This window comes from Euprymna scolopes, chromosome 13 (genome assembly GCF_053919585.1).
Source record: "Euprymna scolopes isolate OS-2025 chromosome 13, ASM5391958v1, whole genome shotgun sequence".
Taxonomy (NCBI): domain Eukaryota; kingdom Metazoa; phylum Mollusca; class Cephalopoda; order Sepiida; family Sepiolidae; genus Euprymna; species Euprymna scolopes.
This window is the reverse complement of record NC_136494.1, coordinates 43,017,346-43,033,525: the sequence shown is the minus strand read 5'-3', so window position 1 is coordinate 43,033,525 and position 16,180 is coordinate 43,017,346. Positions and strand designations below refer to the sequence as shown.

General features: G+C 31.9%; 1 protein-coding gene across 1 annotated transcript in view; it reads left to right on the top strand.

Moving 5' to 3' along the window:
• LOC145292234 (uncharacterized) overlaps nucleotides 1-16,180 on the top strand; it is a 314,231-nt gene that overhangs the window by 248,867 nt on the left and 49,184 nt on the right. The window contains exons 22-27 of the mRNA XM_080138557.1: nucleotides 152-181; nucleotides 5,304-5,578; nucleotides 10,784-10,919; nucleotides 11,292-11,312; nucleotides 12,539-12,577; nucleotides 15,869-16,134. Coding sequence (XP_079994683.1) covers nucleotides 152-181; nucleotides 5,304-5,578; nucleotides 10,784-10,919; nucleotides 11,292-11,312; nucleotides 12,539-12,577; nucleotides 15,869-16,134 — 767 coding nt within the window. The remainder of the gene's footprint in view (nucleotides 1-151; nucleotides 182-5,303; nucleotides 5,579-10,783; nucleotides 10,920-11,291; nucleotides 11,313-12,538; nucleotides 12,578-15,868; nucleotides 16,135-16,180) is intronic.

Sequence of the window (16,180 nt, the reverse complement as noted above, 5' to 3'; positions counted from 1 at the left end):
ATAAATATATGTGTGTGTGTGTGTGTGTGTGTGTGTGTGTGTGTGTGTAAAACTTGATTTTCATTTAAAATAAGTACGTTTTCTCTATTTTTCAATTAAAATGATTGTTTTGTAAATATTTTTATGATCATTCCAATCTTTCTATCTTCAGCTACAACTCTACCCCCAACAACAATCACAGGTAAGCTCGTAACGAAACATCTTTTGGATTTTTGTGAATCGAATTACATTTAATATATTTAATTCATACGTTTTTGTTTGTTGATCATACAGTATCTATTTTAGGATAATTTTAGAATAAATCTTTTGAATATCATGCAACATGGTTATAATAACTAATCTGAATTTTTTTTCATGATAATCTTATTTATACACAAATAATAAAAAAATTTAAATCATGATAATTTGTACTAATATCAGAGGTGTGTATTCGGTTGTTTTGTCTTCTAACTACCTTTAGGCTATTAGAAGTAGGAATATGAAATTTGATACATGCATATACCAAATGTCCTAAGGGATCATATTTATCTGTTTTTTATAATGAGGTCACAGAGGTAGCATGAAACCTAACCCAACCACTGAATATTACTTTCTTTCTGGTTCGAATAAAATATAAATCATAAAAATGACACAAATTTACAAGGATTTTCAGTGGTACTTTCAATTGTTAAAAAAAAAACTAAATTAGATTAACCTTCTTCTTTATTTTTGATATTTACATACTTATCTTCTATCCTATAATTCCTTGTGTTGGCTATTACTTTTTCCTTTGATTGTTTTCTATTACTGAAAATAAATCTTGAGTAAGAATCCCATCGTTTTCATTTTTTATTTATTTTTCTGAATCTGCTGATTCATCTTATATATAATAATTTGATTACAGAAATCCCCCTCTGGACCAAAATACCATAGGTTTGCAACAACAGATTGCACATGTAAATTTATTAAGTCTACACTAATACCCACTACCTTATGTAACTTTAGAACCACTTGATATACACATTTAGGCGTTATTATAAAATCTTACATTTCTTCCGAGGAGCGACATGATCACATTCTCATCGTCTTTAGAGGAAGTAGTTCCTATTTTTCTCTCTAACTATTTTGAACTCCCATTGTTCTCACTCAACACTGCTAGGTTTTATCCGCTCTTAACTGGCTATTGGACACATACACATATCATAACCTTTACATATTCTTATTTACAGATAATAATTTCTCCTTTACTGAAATCTGGGACAGCTGATTGGCTGCTCTGAAGACATTCTCATATTCTGATATTCACACCTTCCACCATTAAGCAAATGGTTCAACACTTATAAACACACTGCTATTTTTTACATATTTGTTTCTTTTAAAACTTTTTGCTCTAAATTTATTTTTTATTAGCTACATTAAGTTTGCATTTTTGGTCTTTTCTGATATTATATTAAACCATTAAATATGCTATTATATTTATTCATCGACTTTGTAGACACAGCTATGTGAAACTGTTTCCAATTTCATTCATTCCCATCAGTACTCACCCCCCCCTCTCTCTATTCATTTATCGTCTGTCCTCTGTGAAGTTGTGCCCGTTAGTCTATTCGCCTGGCAATTTGCTGGAGTCACATTTACCTTTCCTTTTGATTACGTTAATCTACTTGCATTAAACTGTTTTCTTTTCTTTATTCACTTATACTTAAGACTTTTCCCGTGAATTTCTGCTATTTGCATTAAGGAAGCACAAAATTGACCATACTAATTCCTTCTTATGAAAAACATACATTTTTTTTTCTCCTTCTTTGTTTTTGTTTGGTGCTTGTTTTCCAGTGAAACATTATGAGCCACAGCAAATCCACATTTTGTTATTGTTTTAAAAAAACTATGACATTATTTTTGGGGTGATGAGGGGTTTTCGTTTCTTTTTATAACTTATGTTGATAGAACATTATTTTTTAAATTACCTGGATGCAAAAAATTTCTGTACTTTCACCGATTTATGCTTCTCATAAGAATCATCTTCTCATATATATATATATATATATATATATATATATATATATATATATATATATATATATATATATATATATATATATATGACAAAATCTGTTTACAATAGATACACAATTATTCACTGCCAATTTATTTTAAATAAACAAAAAAAAAACATTATAATTTTCTTGAATATACACTGTACATTACAACTCAACATTTTGGAATAAATTATTAAAATGATTATTTTGTAACATAGTCTTCTTAACATAAATTCAATTTTATATTAACTTTTTTTATTAAATTGTAAGGTGAAAGTACAGTATATATACAAAACACCATCATGTTTATAATGGCTTTCTAAATATTGTTATTTAAGCACACACGCATAAGTGCATAAGTACCAAAATTATTCATCTTTTATTGAAAAAAAATAAATTGGGGTAAATATGTAGTTTAGCGGCGTAAATTATTTGACAGATAAATAAATAATAAATTTTGTTATTTTTATGTAAAACACATCATTAGACCCTAAGGCTGAAATAAAACCAGAAATTTTTTTATTCTTGTTATATCATTTTTTTTTTTGGACTAAATATACAACATTCAAGGCCGCCATATATTGTTTTTTTATAATTTGGCCTTTCCAAGGTTTGACAAATTGGCCTTTTTAAGGCCAAATTTGGCCTTTTTTATGCTCTTTACAAAAAAAAAAACGTTCTTGCGTAAAAAAGGCCGAATTTGGCCTTAAAAAGGCTAATTTGTCAAACCTTAGAAAGGCCAAATTTTAAAAGCAATACGACTGCCTCAAATGTCGTACATTTAGTCTAATAAAAAATGTTGAAAAAATAATAAAAATGAAATTTTTTTCGGGTTTTATTTCAGTCTTAGGGTTTAATAATGTGTTTTATATAAAAATAAATAATTTTTATAATTTTTTGTCTGTCATATAATTTACGCTGCTAAACTACACATTTACCAAATTTTGCTTAGTAAAAAACTATGTATTTTCTACGACAGTATCCACTGTACTATAAACACTCCCAACATCCAGATGTTAAAAATCTCTTTTGGAATAAACACTCCCAACCTCCCAATGTTTCGACTTTCACAGTGTTTACTCCAAAAGTCCTCCATAACTTGGGAGGTTGCGGCGTTTATACTACGCTGGGTACTAAAAAATTCATAAAAAATTCCCAATATTTTCCAACACTATGAAGCGTAGTGTAAACACCCTCAACAACCCCTACCTATCCATTATTAAGAACGGTTTTTGATGTTGGGGTGTTTTTTCTGAAAACTCTTCTTAACATGGGGAGGTTGGCGGTGTTTATACTGTCATAAAAAATTCCAAAAATTGCAAAAAAAATTTTTTTAAATCATTAATAAAAATAAATAAACAATACAAAGTGCAAGTTTTCCTGAAAACATAAATATACATATATTCAGTAAGTTTAGAGTAGATTTTATTTTTAATTTATTGTATTTATAGTTTTTTTTGGTTTCTTCCTTTCTTTTGTTTGCATCTGTTACTTTGCTAGGCTTAGCGACGAGCTCGGACAATAATTTATGCAACATCCCGAGGATTTGGGTCAAATAATGCTAGAGTGCCAAACTTTTCTTACCTACTTTGTTCAGATTTTGTGCCATATTCCCAGTGGGCACCACTGATACACAGATACTTAACAATTCAAAATCATTATTTACGATTTTCGGCCCTTAACATTCTTTCATAACTCCTCAGGCAACACCAAGAACCGGGTCCTGTTAGTAATTTATATTTTACTAGCATGGATACCCGGCATGCCCGGGCCCATATGAAGTTCCGTTTGGACATACCTGCTATACTTAGGAGACTGAGCACTTTTTCATTATTATATGTCAACATTTCAAAAATGAAAACTGTAGTAATCCTACTTAATGGATAAATAACACAAAAATGTAATCACCCCAAAAAGAAGTATGTGACAACCTCCTTTCCAGATATTTCAGCAGAAGGGATACAAAGAGAAGAAGCTATTATCTGGATATTGAGCACTTTTTTTTGTCTATGTGCTGGAAAAAAACTCCCCCCCACCCAATAAAATAAATAAATAAAAACAACTTTTCTTTCAATTAAAATAGGGAGTGTCCGTGCGACTAAAAACAAAAAATGAGCAGCTTTAACATAAAACACGAAAGAGGGGAAAAAGACCAAAACTTATAAGCAAATGCTTTTTCCCAAGCGGCCATGAGTGCTTATAATGTTTCAAAATAAGCGTTTTAATCATAGTTTTAGTTAAATACGACATTGCCCTTTCGGATGGTACCAGTTTCGACCCAGTCGGATGCGGATGACAAAAGTTCTTAGCAGACAAACACACACACACACACACACACACACACACACACACACACACACACACACACACAGAGAGGTCTCCTTTAGTGCAGGGTCTATCGAATCTGTTCTATGAAAGTTAACCAAAATAGTTTTTTTCCCTTCAGTGCCAATAATTATGTAATGATCTCATTTTCGCTTAGTCCTCTCAATGATATCCCTCAGGACCTATTGTTCACCTGTGCCAGAAAGAAGGCTATGCGGACACTACACGAAACTATTTCACCACCGATTTCGATTGAGCCAAAGGAGGACTGCTTTCTCAATCAGGGTCCATGGACCTTGGAATAGACTAGTAACTGATGTAATAAATTCACCAATAGCACAATAATTCAAGGTGAATTTGGACAGGGGCTGAGCTACTGCATCCTCCTCTGTGTACATTTCTCCCACCTTTTTCATACATGGAAATTGAAGCATGATTGTTATATTTCTTGCCAAATAAATTGAATTGAATCAAATCAATATTCCCAACAAGAGTTGTGCTTCATAATGTTTTTAAAAAAAGTATTCGTCTTGACTTGTTTTTTTTTTTTTTGTCATTTTGAAATTTCTATATAATTTATTGTTTCAAGTCTTTCTCTCTTCATCAGTATACTTTATGACGAAGTTAAACGCTGACTACCTCATAGTGAGATAATGCTTGAATTCTCTTTTATATAAAAATATTTATTTCTTACATTAAGTAATTCCACCATCACCACCACCACCGCTATCAGCATGCTGGAGGATGTTTTTTATGCATAAAATATATTATAAACAGCTTACACGTTCTAGCAACACCAACTCAAAAACCTTTAACCGAAACTGCTAAGTGTATTGTCAATCTAAAAAGTCTCAATTTTTTATTTCCCTTTTAAAATAACTGAACAAGTTATTGCAAAATAAAACAAAAGAAGGTGCCATTAAATTAAATTTAAGAAAAACATTTCTTTTTTGTTGACAGCTTCTTGGTGTGTTAAACAAGATGGTATGGCTGATTCTTCCTTGGTGAGAAACTGGGATATTGATGTGTCCAGTAATGAAGAAAAGAAAGCTGCTATCCGACCAGGTGGACAAGGATGGACACCTGAATCTGGAGATAAGAAAAAAACAGTCAGCATCTTTGTAGGTGATGCTCTCATTTATGGGGCCCACCTGAATCTGCCAAATTCTAAATGTGTTGGAAAATTTGATGTCTTCCTCAGTGGAGGTGGACAAGGAAATGTTCAAAAGTTTAAGGTAATTCATCAATCTCTATATTCTTGATATTGTGTAACCACTTCTGGTTTGTCTCCGTGTGTGCTTTACATCTTATTTGTTTTTATTTACTATTAATTATTTATTGAAATAAAAAATTTGGCGTCTCTTCGTTAGAGCAAAATTCAAAATTCGAAATATTGAATTTCAAATAAAACCAATGGTATCTATTTGTCCTGTCACAATAATGGACATATCCAAAAAGTATGAAAAACGATAAAGTAGGAATTAATTATTAATGAAAACAGTTTTCAGATACAATTAATGAAAATTGAGCTGTGTTTAAAAACTGGAGAAACTAATTGTAACGGTAATTTTTTCTGAAAACTATGAAAATCTTAGCAAAACTTAATTTTTGCTAATTGTCTTTGAAAACTATGAAAATCTTAGCAAAACTTAATTTTTGCTAATTGTCTTTGAAAACTATGAAAATCTTAGCAAAACTTAATTTTTGCTAATTGTCTTTTCTACCTTATCGTTTTCCATAATTTTTGGATATGTTCATAATTGCAATATGATAATTAAGTAGATATCATTGGTTTTTAATTGAAATTTAATATTTCGATTTTCAAATTTTACTCTAATAATGAAGAAGCACCAAAAATTCAAAAGCATGAATACTATAGGAGGGAAAATGTTGTGCATTTCTCTCCTAATAATTACTTAAATAAACATAAGTTCAAACGACATTGCTTTTAACAAAACAATAATAAAGTTTTTTTTTTTTAAAAAGGCGAGATTGTATCTCAAACTGGAGAGAAAGAAAGAAAGTGTAAATGTCTGTTTAAAGGTGTCGTCTGCAGTCGTCAACAAGTAGCAGTGGGAGCGGTGAGTGAGAGAGGTCTGTATAGGTCGCTTGCTGGCATCTCTCTGGCGATCGCAGCTGAGATCCCAAAGAGCTAAAAATAGTCCTTAAGGGGACAGCTCAAATCAATGTGCCCTGCCAATCGATTGGTCAGTGTGGCCGAATCACTTTGGCACTGGGCATTGATCTGCTTATAGTAAATAGTTTGTAAACTGCTACAATACTACAAGAAACATTTTTACAATTCTATTCAGAAATATAATTTAACGTGATGAAGATAAACAGATAAACTACTTAACAAAGAGAGAGAGAGAGAAAACAAATAACCACTTAATATTAATATTCATTCTTTTCTTCTTTTCTCACACACCAGAAAATAAGTTTGTGGCTAATCACCTGATTACCTTCTTGCACCTATCAGGTAATCAGCACTCTCTCTCTTTCTATCACCTGCTTCTCATCTCTATATATAAAGAAGCAGCGTTCATGTGTGTGTGTGCCTACAGCCCACATTACTGGACCAGTCATGACCAAACCTGACATAATGATTGTCCCGCATCTAAGTATGATGCACACCATTTTCCAAGGTAAGGGTCAAGGTCATAGGTTATGTATATATACTCTCCTACAGCCCACACCACTGCACCAATCACAAAAAAACCTGACATGATGATGGTCTCTGGCCTAGGAATTGTGCACACCATTTTTCAAGATCAAGGTCAAAGGTTAAGGTCGGGACTTTGCTGTACGCTCAGATACCCACTTTGCGAGTAGCCTAGCATACAGCAAAGTCCCATGCGAAGTGCAGTTAGCTTTGCTAGTTATTTATAATTGTAAGAGTTATCAAAAAAACTTTAAAGCATTTATGCAATTTAAAAAGAAAAAAGAAAAGAAAGCTAAAAGCATTAGAATAGGTAAACGTAGTACAAAATATTTTCTGTCTACTTGAACATCTTTTTAATTGTGTAAAGATATCCTTGAATAACTAGAAATACAAAACAATTGAAATAAAAACTAATTTAAATTAACATTTGAATAATAATTTCAAATAAAATTCCAAATAAATATGTGATTACTTTATACAAGTGGTTTAGTTTGTCCTTTTTTGCAGTTTATTCATTTGGGTTAATTAATACCAAAACATAATTTTACAGTAAATAATTCATTGAACATACTGTTGTTTTACTCATAGATGGGAAGAAGTTAGAGGTTCATATCTTTTTTTTTTTTAAATATCTGCAGAGTAGAATGTAATAGCTTCAGATTGATTTGAACTTAGTTTACCATTCCATAGTTTGTATATGTAATCTCAAACGTAGTCCTTAAAATTTTAAATGTCAGAGTGACTGGTGGAAAATGGTTTAGTCTTAGATAGTTAGCTACTCTTGTTTTGCAGAGGCTAGCTGATATTAGCCTTATTTACCTGCTTATACACATATTTAGATTAGTTCAATATTAGTTGGGGATGAGTATGTCAAAGAACACTCCTCTATATTATATATGTGACATACTACAACACAAACGAATTACCTGTGCACGATTTGAAATTGAAAAATGTGGTCTGAATGAAGGAAACTTATTACTTTATTGAGGATCAATCTTCCATTAATGTCTTATTTATTCATTTTTTCATTCATTTATTTTTAATATTACATAGTCCTGGAGTTTGTACTAGAAATAAATCTCTGTTATACATTATACTGTCAATTTGTATTAAAAACACCAGATGACAGCAATCAATTTGCTGAAATCACTTTTGATTTAAATGAATATAAAATGAACGCTAGTTTGTACTCATCAAATTATGCAACAGAAATGAGCAAGAAAGGAAAGAAAAATCTAAAGATTGGCAATATGAGACAACTTCTTTTTTGTTTTGTCTTTGATTAGTGTTTACACAAGCATGCTGACTGCTAAAGTTGAAAGAAGGAAGTAAATAAAAAGGAATGAAGAGAAAAAAGCAAGACATGAGTGGAAGAAATTAAAGAAATCAAGATTGGGTGAATTGAATAGAAAAGTAGTCTTCTGGTATTGGTTGATTTTAGCAATTAGAGGTTACGTACCTCTGATTGGTCTCTTTTATAATCTCTATTTCTAATTTAGTTACATCTGTTTCACTTTCTGCCAATTTTAGTGCTTTCTCGAACAGTTCAGGAATTATGGAAGGATAATATGAGTCAATATTAAACATAATGAATTTACTGTTTTGGTTTTTATGAATTTTCTGGAGCAAAAACATCACCCCTTCTCAAGTGCATGATATCATAGAAAACCTAGACACCTCAAAAGCATGTGGACCTGATCTCATCCCGACTATACTATTAAAAAAAATGCTCCACTGAGGTTGTTCCAGTCCTCTTCAAATTTTTCAACAAATGCCTTAATGAATCTTGCTTTCCTGGCTGCTAGAAAACTGTTTCTGTGGTACCAGTTTACAAAAATTCTGGCAAAAGGACTGACCCATTAAATTATCGCCCCATTAGCCTCCTACCTCTTTTCGCCAACATATTTGAGTCCATAATTAATCAGGCTCTAGTCTACTATCTTATAGTTGCTAAACTTCTGTCCGACCAATAAATGAATTTAGGCAAACCCGTTCTACTGCAGATATCATAACTGTAATCTCTGAACATATATACTAGATAGAACAAGGATAGGTAGAACAGCCCTATATATATCTAAGGCTTTTGATAGGGTATGGTATGATGGTTTTCTTGTGAAAATCAGATCATATGGTATTACTGGATGAATACTTAACATAATTAAATCCTTCTTAAATAAGAGAAGAATCCAGGTCCTTAATGATTGTACATCAAAACAATATGATATAAATACGGGTGTACCTCAGAGGTTGATACTTGGACCTTTATTATTCCTGATATTCATACATAACCTCCCTAATAAAATTGTTTCTGAGATGGGTATCTTTTCTGATGACACTATACTCTATAACAGACATGAGGGGAAAACGAATGAACACATCCTCCAGTTTGTAGTGGAATAGGGACAAAAATGGATGGTAACATTCAAAGCTGCCAAGACAAAGCTCGTTTCCTTTAATAATTACAAGAAACCTTCTCAACCAGCAATAGCTATGGCTAAAGATACATTATCTGAAAGTACTTCTTCCGAACTTCTCTGCTGAACATTCACAGGGAACATTAATTGGAACAGATACATCGAGGGCAGGAAGACAAGATTTGGATTTTGATGGTGAGTGGTCGCCGCTTGTCAGTATCTCAATGTGCATAGCTAGTAGCTGCTTTCTAATGTCCATTGTTGAGCATGAGCAAGCATGGAATGATCATAAAATCACACTGAATCATTTAAAAAAGTTAATATTCCTCCCCAAAAAATGCCAAGAATTTTTCTGAACAAATTTATTTTATAAACTATCCTAAAACACTAGAATAACTCAGAAATTCGGATCTCCATTTACATTAAATTTATATGTGAAACTCTAAATTCTAAAAGAATTCATATTGTTCTTCCCAACAAATTTTTCAGGGTGTTCATTCATACATAATCGCCCGAAAAAAAAACTAGAATTTCACTTTTGTTTAGTGGGATTTGTTAAAGACTTTCACATACTACTGCTACAACAATAATAATGTTTTATATAGTAAAATAATCTACTTAACTTCAATATGCAGTTACATTTTTGTTGGCAGACAAATTTTCAGTCTTCATCCGTGTATTTGCATCTTATGAGTGAAAAAGTATATAAACTTCACTGATAAAATTGCATCAATTATATTAATAACCATGAATCGTTTATTGCTTTGAGTTTATGGCCTTTTATCCATATATTGAAAACTTGCTTTTACGACCAGTAAACACTACTAAATGGACTGGAGATGCTGAAATCAAAAGAAACGCTGATGCCAATATGAGGTTAGCATAAAAGTGTGAAAAATCGTGAAGTCCACTAATTCATTGAGGTTTTTTTGTCAGGTTTTTCTATGCTGATGGATCCCAAAGTTTATTTATTTTCTTTTCTCTTTTTTGGCACAAGTAAAATAAATTTACATTTTTTTTTTAATGTTATTATGATGTATAGATTTTAATTTTACTGGTAGCTTAATAATAATAATAAATATTCATCATTTTATCTTTAGTGCCAACAATGTAAAATTGAGTTCAACGTGTTTTTTTAAGGAATAGTTTTGGAATCAGAAATTAGACTAAAATTTTTCTGATTTTGATACGAATTCCGATACCCCGAAAAGTTCCAATTTTTCTGATTCCTGATCCTGCCTCCAATTAATCGTCCCAACACTAATATATACATCTACAAAAACAATAGGACACCAAAATCTGTGAATCACTGTTTTGTGAGTAGTCTCGGTCTGGCCCTGTATACTTTTGTTTTTTGTATTTAGAACAATGGACCTCATGACATTGTTATAATTCCATTTGGTGTAACAGCAGATACAGTTCAGATCCGCTTTAGATCACAGATGCCAACTTGTAAAGTGAAAGTCACTGTATCTATTATTGGATGTTTCCAACCAGCATGTAAGTAATTTTTATCAATATTTTCTAATTATTAAAATGGTTGGAAATAACAAAATCTTACTCCATTTATTATTATAGTTGATTTTAGCTGAATAATTTTTGAATAAATATATTTTTTGAACGATTTTAAATAATTTCTAACATTTAAAATAATTTTAGAAGATATTTAGACATTGCATCTGATATAATTAAATACTCTGTGTAATTTTCAATAAATTATTTCAATTACCATAAATTTACGATTAACATTTTTTATCAGATGTTATTTTATATTAATTAATTTTCAAATCATCCATTATAATGTTATAAATGTTTTAATGTTTATGTATAATTTTTGTAATGAAAAATTTTCTATTTCCTTTATATTTTCAGCCACCACTCCAGCACCTACAAGTAAGATGTTTGATAATTAAATTTGAATAATTCAATACTAAAATATACATTTTATAAGCTTTCAATATTTTTTTATAGTTTCAATTTTTATAATTTTTAAGGACTGAAGATGTTGGGATAATTGATGAAGAGCGTTTGAAAATAAAGAAATAAAGAAATAAAAAAAGAAAGACAGAAAGACAGAAAATCCATATTTGAAAGCATATACCCACAACTTCAAGCTACTAACAAGAGGCAAAAAAAAAAAAGATACGAACAACATGCATAACTCTCAAAAAGAACTTGTATATGAAAGGTTATTTTTGTACCATTTTGTTTACAACTTATGACCTATTCTGGAATTGAACATCAAAAAGTGAAATTGTTTTTAGTTGAACTGGTTACCAGAAGTTTAATAAATTATGAATACTTCTGTATTTAGCGCACCAGATTTCTGTAAATGTTGGCTCATGTAGCAGACATAAACGTCGGAATATGCAGAGCTTGATCAAGTTGATAAGTCAATGAAAAGCAATAACAAATGTGCTTAGTGAATCAACATCGAAGCAATGACTTTTAATAAATTTGAAGAAAAATTTTTAATCATGCATAAATTTAATCAGTTGAACCATAAATCTGTCATCCAACAGTCCCCCCATACACAAAAATAACCTAAAAACATTTTTACACAAAAAAGAAAAGAAACAAACAAAAAATTCTTACAACTTTTCTTGAATAAAAAAACAACATACAATTCAAGACAAAAAAATGTCAACAGTTTTCGTAAAAATTTTTACAATTTTCTTTAAAAAAATCATAAACAAAATGAAATTCAAAAGTTTTCCTAACAATAAAGATTAAAAATTTGATTTTTTTTATTTTGTAAAAACTCTTAAAATGTTTTTATTTAAATAAATAGAAACATTTTTTAGAGAATTTACAAAAACTAAAAAAAAATATTAATTCATAAAACTGACGCTGTTGTTATATTTAATTTTATTGTTTTTTTTTTCATTGTTTTATCTGATGAATGTTGTTATTTTTCTTCCTAGCATTCTTAAATTTAATTGACACTCGGCATATTTTGGCTGTTTATATCTGCTGCTGGTTGAGCCTGAGCTAACATCACGAAAATCCTGAATTTATTGCTATCATGTCATGTATTCCCTTCCCAAAATAATGTAACATAAAATTTATTTATATATTTTCTGAAAATATATATATAAAAATCTATTTTCATCTTTCAGCAACACCAACAACAACACCAAAACCATCAACAGAAACTGGTAAGTAAATACTTTCTGCTTATGTCAATAAAAGAGCCAGTTGCAAAATACAGACAACCAGTTCAGCATTACAGCAAGCTACCACACCTATACAACCTTGTTAAGTTTCATAAAGATGTATTCTATTAAGGCCCATTGTCAGTGGCTGAAGTTCTGCACGCTATTCATTGAGCCACTTCCTGGTAGATATAATCAGTTCAAATTAATGGTTCCTGATTATAACTAAGTGAAAAAAATATGTACATGAAGAAAGCTAGAGGTTATATCAGCCAAAATGTTCCCTCCATTCTTCAGCTTGACTGTAGCCGAGATTGAACTCACTACACGAGTTTGTAGTGTAATTCAAATCTGGTCAGTTGCTGAATACTTGATGCTTCACTAAGGCTATCAAGGGTATTTTTCTTATCTTGATGCCATCACTAAACGGGGTGCCTACCATGGTTTAAGAGAGTCCCATCTACCCTCGAGAGAAGGATAGACCTGGTTTCTCAACCTGGTATTTTACCTCGCGGTACATACAGCACTTCACCTTCCCAAATGCTCACCCATCTGGTACTGGCCAGGCTCAACGTTGCTTAACTTCAGTGATCTGGCAAGAACCGGTGTGTCAATGTGATTGTGTTGTATTAAATGTACCAAAATGTTACAAAAATACTAATCAAGATTCGAATAGTAGTTTAAATAATATTAATAAATTTTCATCTAAAAGTTCTAAAGTATATAAAATCAGTATGGACACAAAATCATACAGCAATTGATACAAATAGAAAGATAATATAAACAACTATCCAGAATGAGGACCCACCCTCCATTTTATGCAAATGCCACAAAGTTTTACATCGAAACTACCGGTCTATAATGTAACGGGGCCTTCATCAGGGGAAGTTACCGCTATTCATAGAATCAACCCAGTAAGGTTCTAGTGTTTTGGAATCTATGATGTGTAAATGTGATAAAATTGTTATACATATCGTTTTACATGTCGTTGTTCATCAAAGATTCTTGCCCAATGAGTTGAGATGTCATTAGTCATCATTAGTCCTCGTCAAATGTGTTGATATGTTGTTAATCATGGTAGGTCCTCACTGAACAGGTAGATCTGTCATTGTTCATAAAATACCCTTTTGCACAGTCGGTGGATGTGTTGTTATTCTTGTCAAGAAGGCAGAGAAAGAAGCAAAACAAAACAGAAGCGACGCTCGCTGTTAACATCAATACAGTAGAACCCCGGGATACAGTGGCCCTAGGAAACGTTTTTTTTCAGATTACGATGTGGAATACAATGTTTTTCTGGCCCCTGATTACGTTATTTGCCCTGCCTTACTGTGTTATTTATAATGTTATTTGATTATAGGCATGTTTATTATATACTGTACTGTATTTTGTTACTAATTTTTTATATGTATCGTATCACGGGGTTCTACTGTAAATGTAAAATAATGACACAATCGTTCTTTTGATTTTTCAAAAAAATATATTTCAAACAATGTCACAGTTCAGGTCAGTAAAACAATCAACAATAGATAACAATGGTCCTCATCCTGGGAATTCTGAGTTGCTATTTTGTCTATAGTTTTCACAAACTTCTAAATATCTGTAAGATTTTTCAATGGTTATATCTCATAGGATGAGCGAATCTCTCAACGGAGGCTTTCTTTTTAGGGCAATTTCTCTCGACATATCAAAGGCCTTTGATAGGGTATGGCATAAAGGTCTACTTCACAAGATCTTCAGCCACTGTATAGCTGGAACTGTCTTCTCAATTATTAAATCATTTCTCTCTGATAGGTTCATAAGAGTAGTGGTTGATGGGCAGAAATCAGAAGCTTACAGTATTAATGCTGGAGTCCTTCAAGGGTCCATCCTGGGCTCAACTCTCTTCCTACATCAATGATTTCCCAGATCACATCCTAAGATCATTCATAGATATTTATGCTGACGACACTACTATCTATGGCAACACTTCAAAGGTGGTAAACGTCCAAGTTCTCCCTGATTCTCTCTCTTCAGATGATCACATGGTACAATGGGGAAAAAGGCGGCTGGTTAATTTTAATGCATCTAAAACCAAACTTCTATCTTTACATCATCAATGCTCTGATCCCCGTCTGACATCAATTGAAATGAATGGCTCTCATCTTGGGGAGGCTCCATGTTTTGACAAGCTTCTGGGTCTGACTTTTACTCCTGATCTGAAATTGAACACATACATCAGATCTGTTGCTAAGGTTACTGGAAAAATGGTGGGATCATTCTACTGCTCCAGTAGATATCTCACTGCTGATGCCTACCTGTATAAGAGCAAAGTCAATCCAAGTATGGAGTACTGTGGCCACATTTAGGCAGGAGTTTCTAGAAAAAACTTATTCTGCCTTGACAGAGTTCAAAATAGACTTTGTAGCTCAGTGGAGGATACCCTTTTCTCTTCCCTGCAACCTCTTTTGAACAGAAGAGATGTTGCAAGCCTGTCTCTGCTTTATTGTTATTTTCATTGCAAGAGCTCGTCTGAGCTCCAATCTATAGCACTCCTCTTGCCAAACTTTCATGGAAAAACACTCGCCTCTCTAAAATCATTATCAATAATTTCCCCCCACTCTTTGTCTGTGCTTAAACCTAAACATAAATTCCATGAACAAAGCTTCTTTCTTAGAACTGTACACCTGTAGAACTTACTTCCATTTCCCTGCTTTCCAGCTGATTACAATATGGTTGTCTTCAAGTCCAACATAAACAAGTTCTTGATGAGCCATCCCCTCAAGTCATCCAATTCACCAAATTTCCACTACTGATGATTACTATGATATTGTCCCATGGACTACTCTACACTCATTAACCCTTATCCTTGAATTAACTTGGTTAACAACTGCTTCTACTCTGCCGAACATAAGCTGACTCTTTATATAAGAAGGCATTAACTCATACATATCCTTATACGTAAAAAACATACATTATTCCACTTCCATCTTATATTAAACTTCTGATCTAGGTGACAGCCATTCTTGATAATAGCTATTCATACAAGCCTCAAGTCTAGCACATTGTTAAGCTATCATGAAAAACATAGTTATTCACACAAATATTGAAAATACTATGCAATCCAAAACTAAATAGTATTTTTAAATATTATTTTCTAAGAAAACAAGCAGAAATACAAGTTCCCAAGTTTCATAGACTTTTCTTGTTTCACTCTCTTGGTGTGTAAAAGAAAATGGTACAATTTTTAAATTCACTAACTCTTTAAGTGATAAGAATAATCCTTTAATTTCATTTGAATGTAATTTGATTTTGCAGCTTCTTGGTGTGTTAAGCAAAATGGCATGGCTGATTCTTCTTTGATAAGAAACTGGGATATTGATGTGTCCAGTAATGAAGAAGAGAAAGCTGCTATCCGACCAGGTGGAAAAGGATGGACACCTGAAGCTGGAGATAAGAAAAAGACAGTCAGCATCTTTGTGGGCGAGGCCCTAATTTATGGAGCCACCATACAATTACTAAAATCTAAAGGCGTTGGAAAATATGATGTTTTTCTTCCTGGTAGTGGAAATATGCAATTGAGGGTAAGAAAAACATATGTTATCCATTAAAAACATTTTAATATCTTAT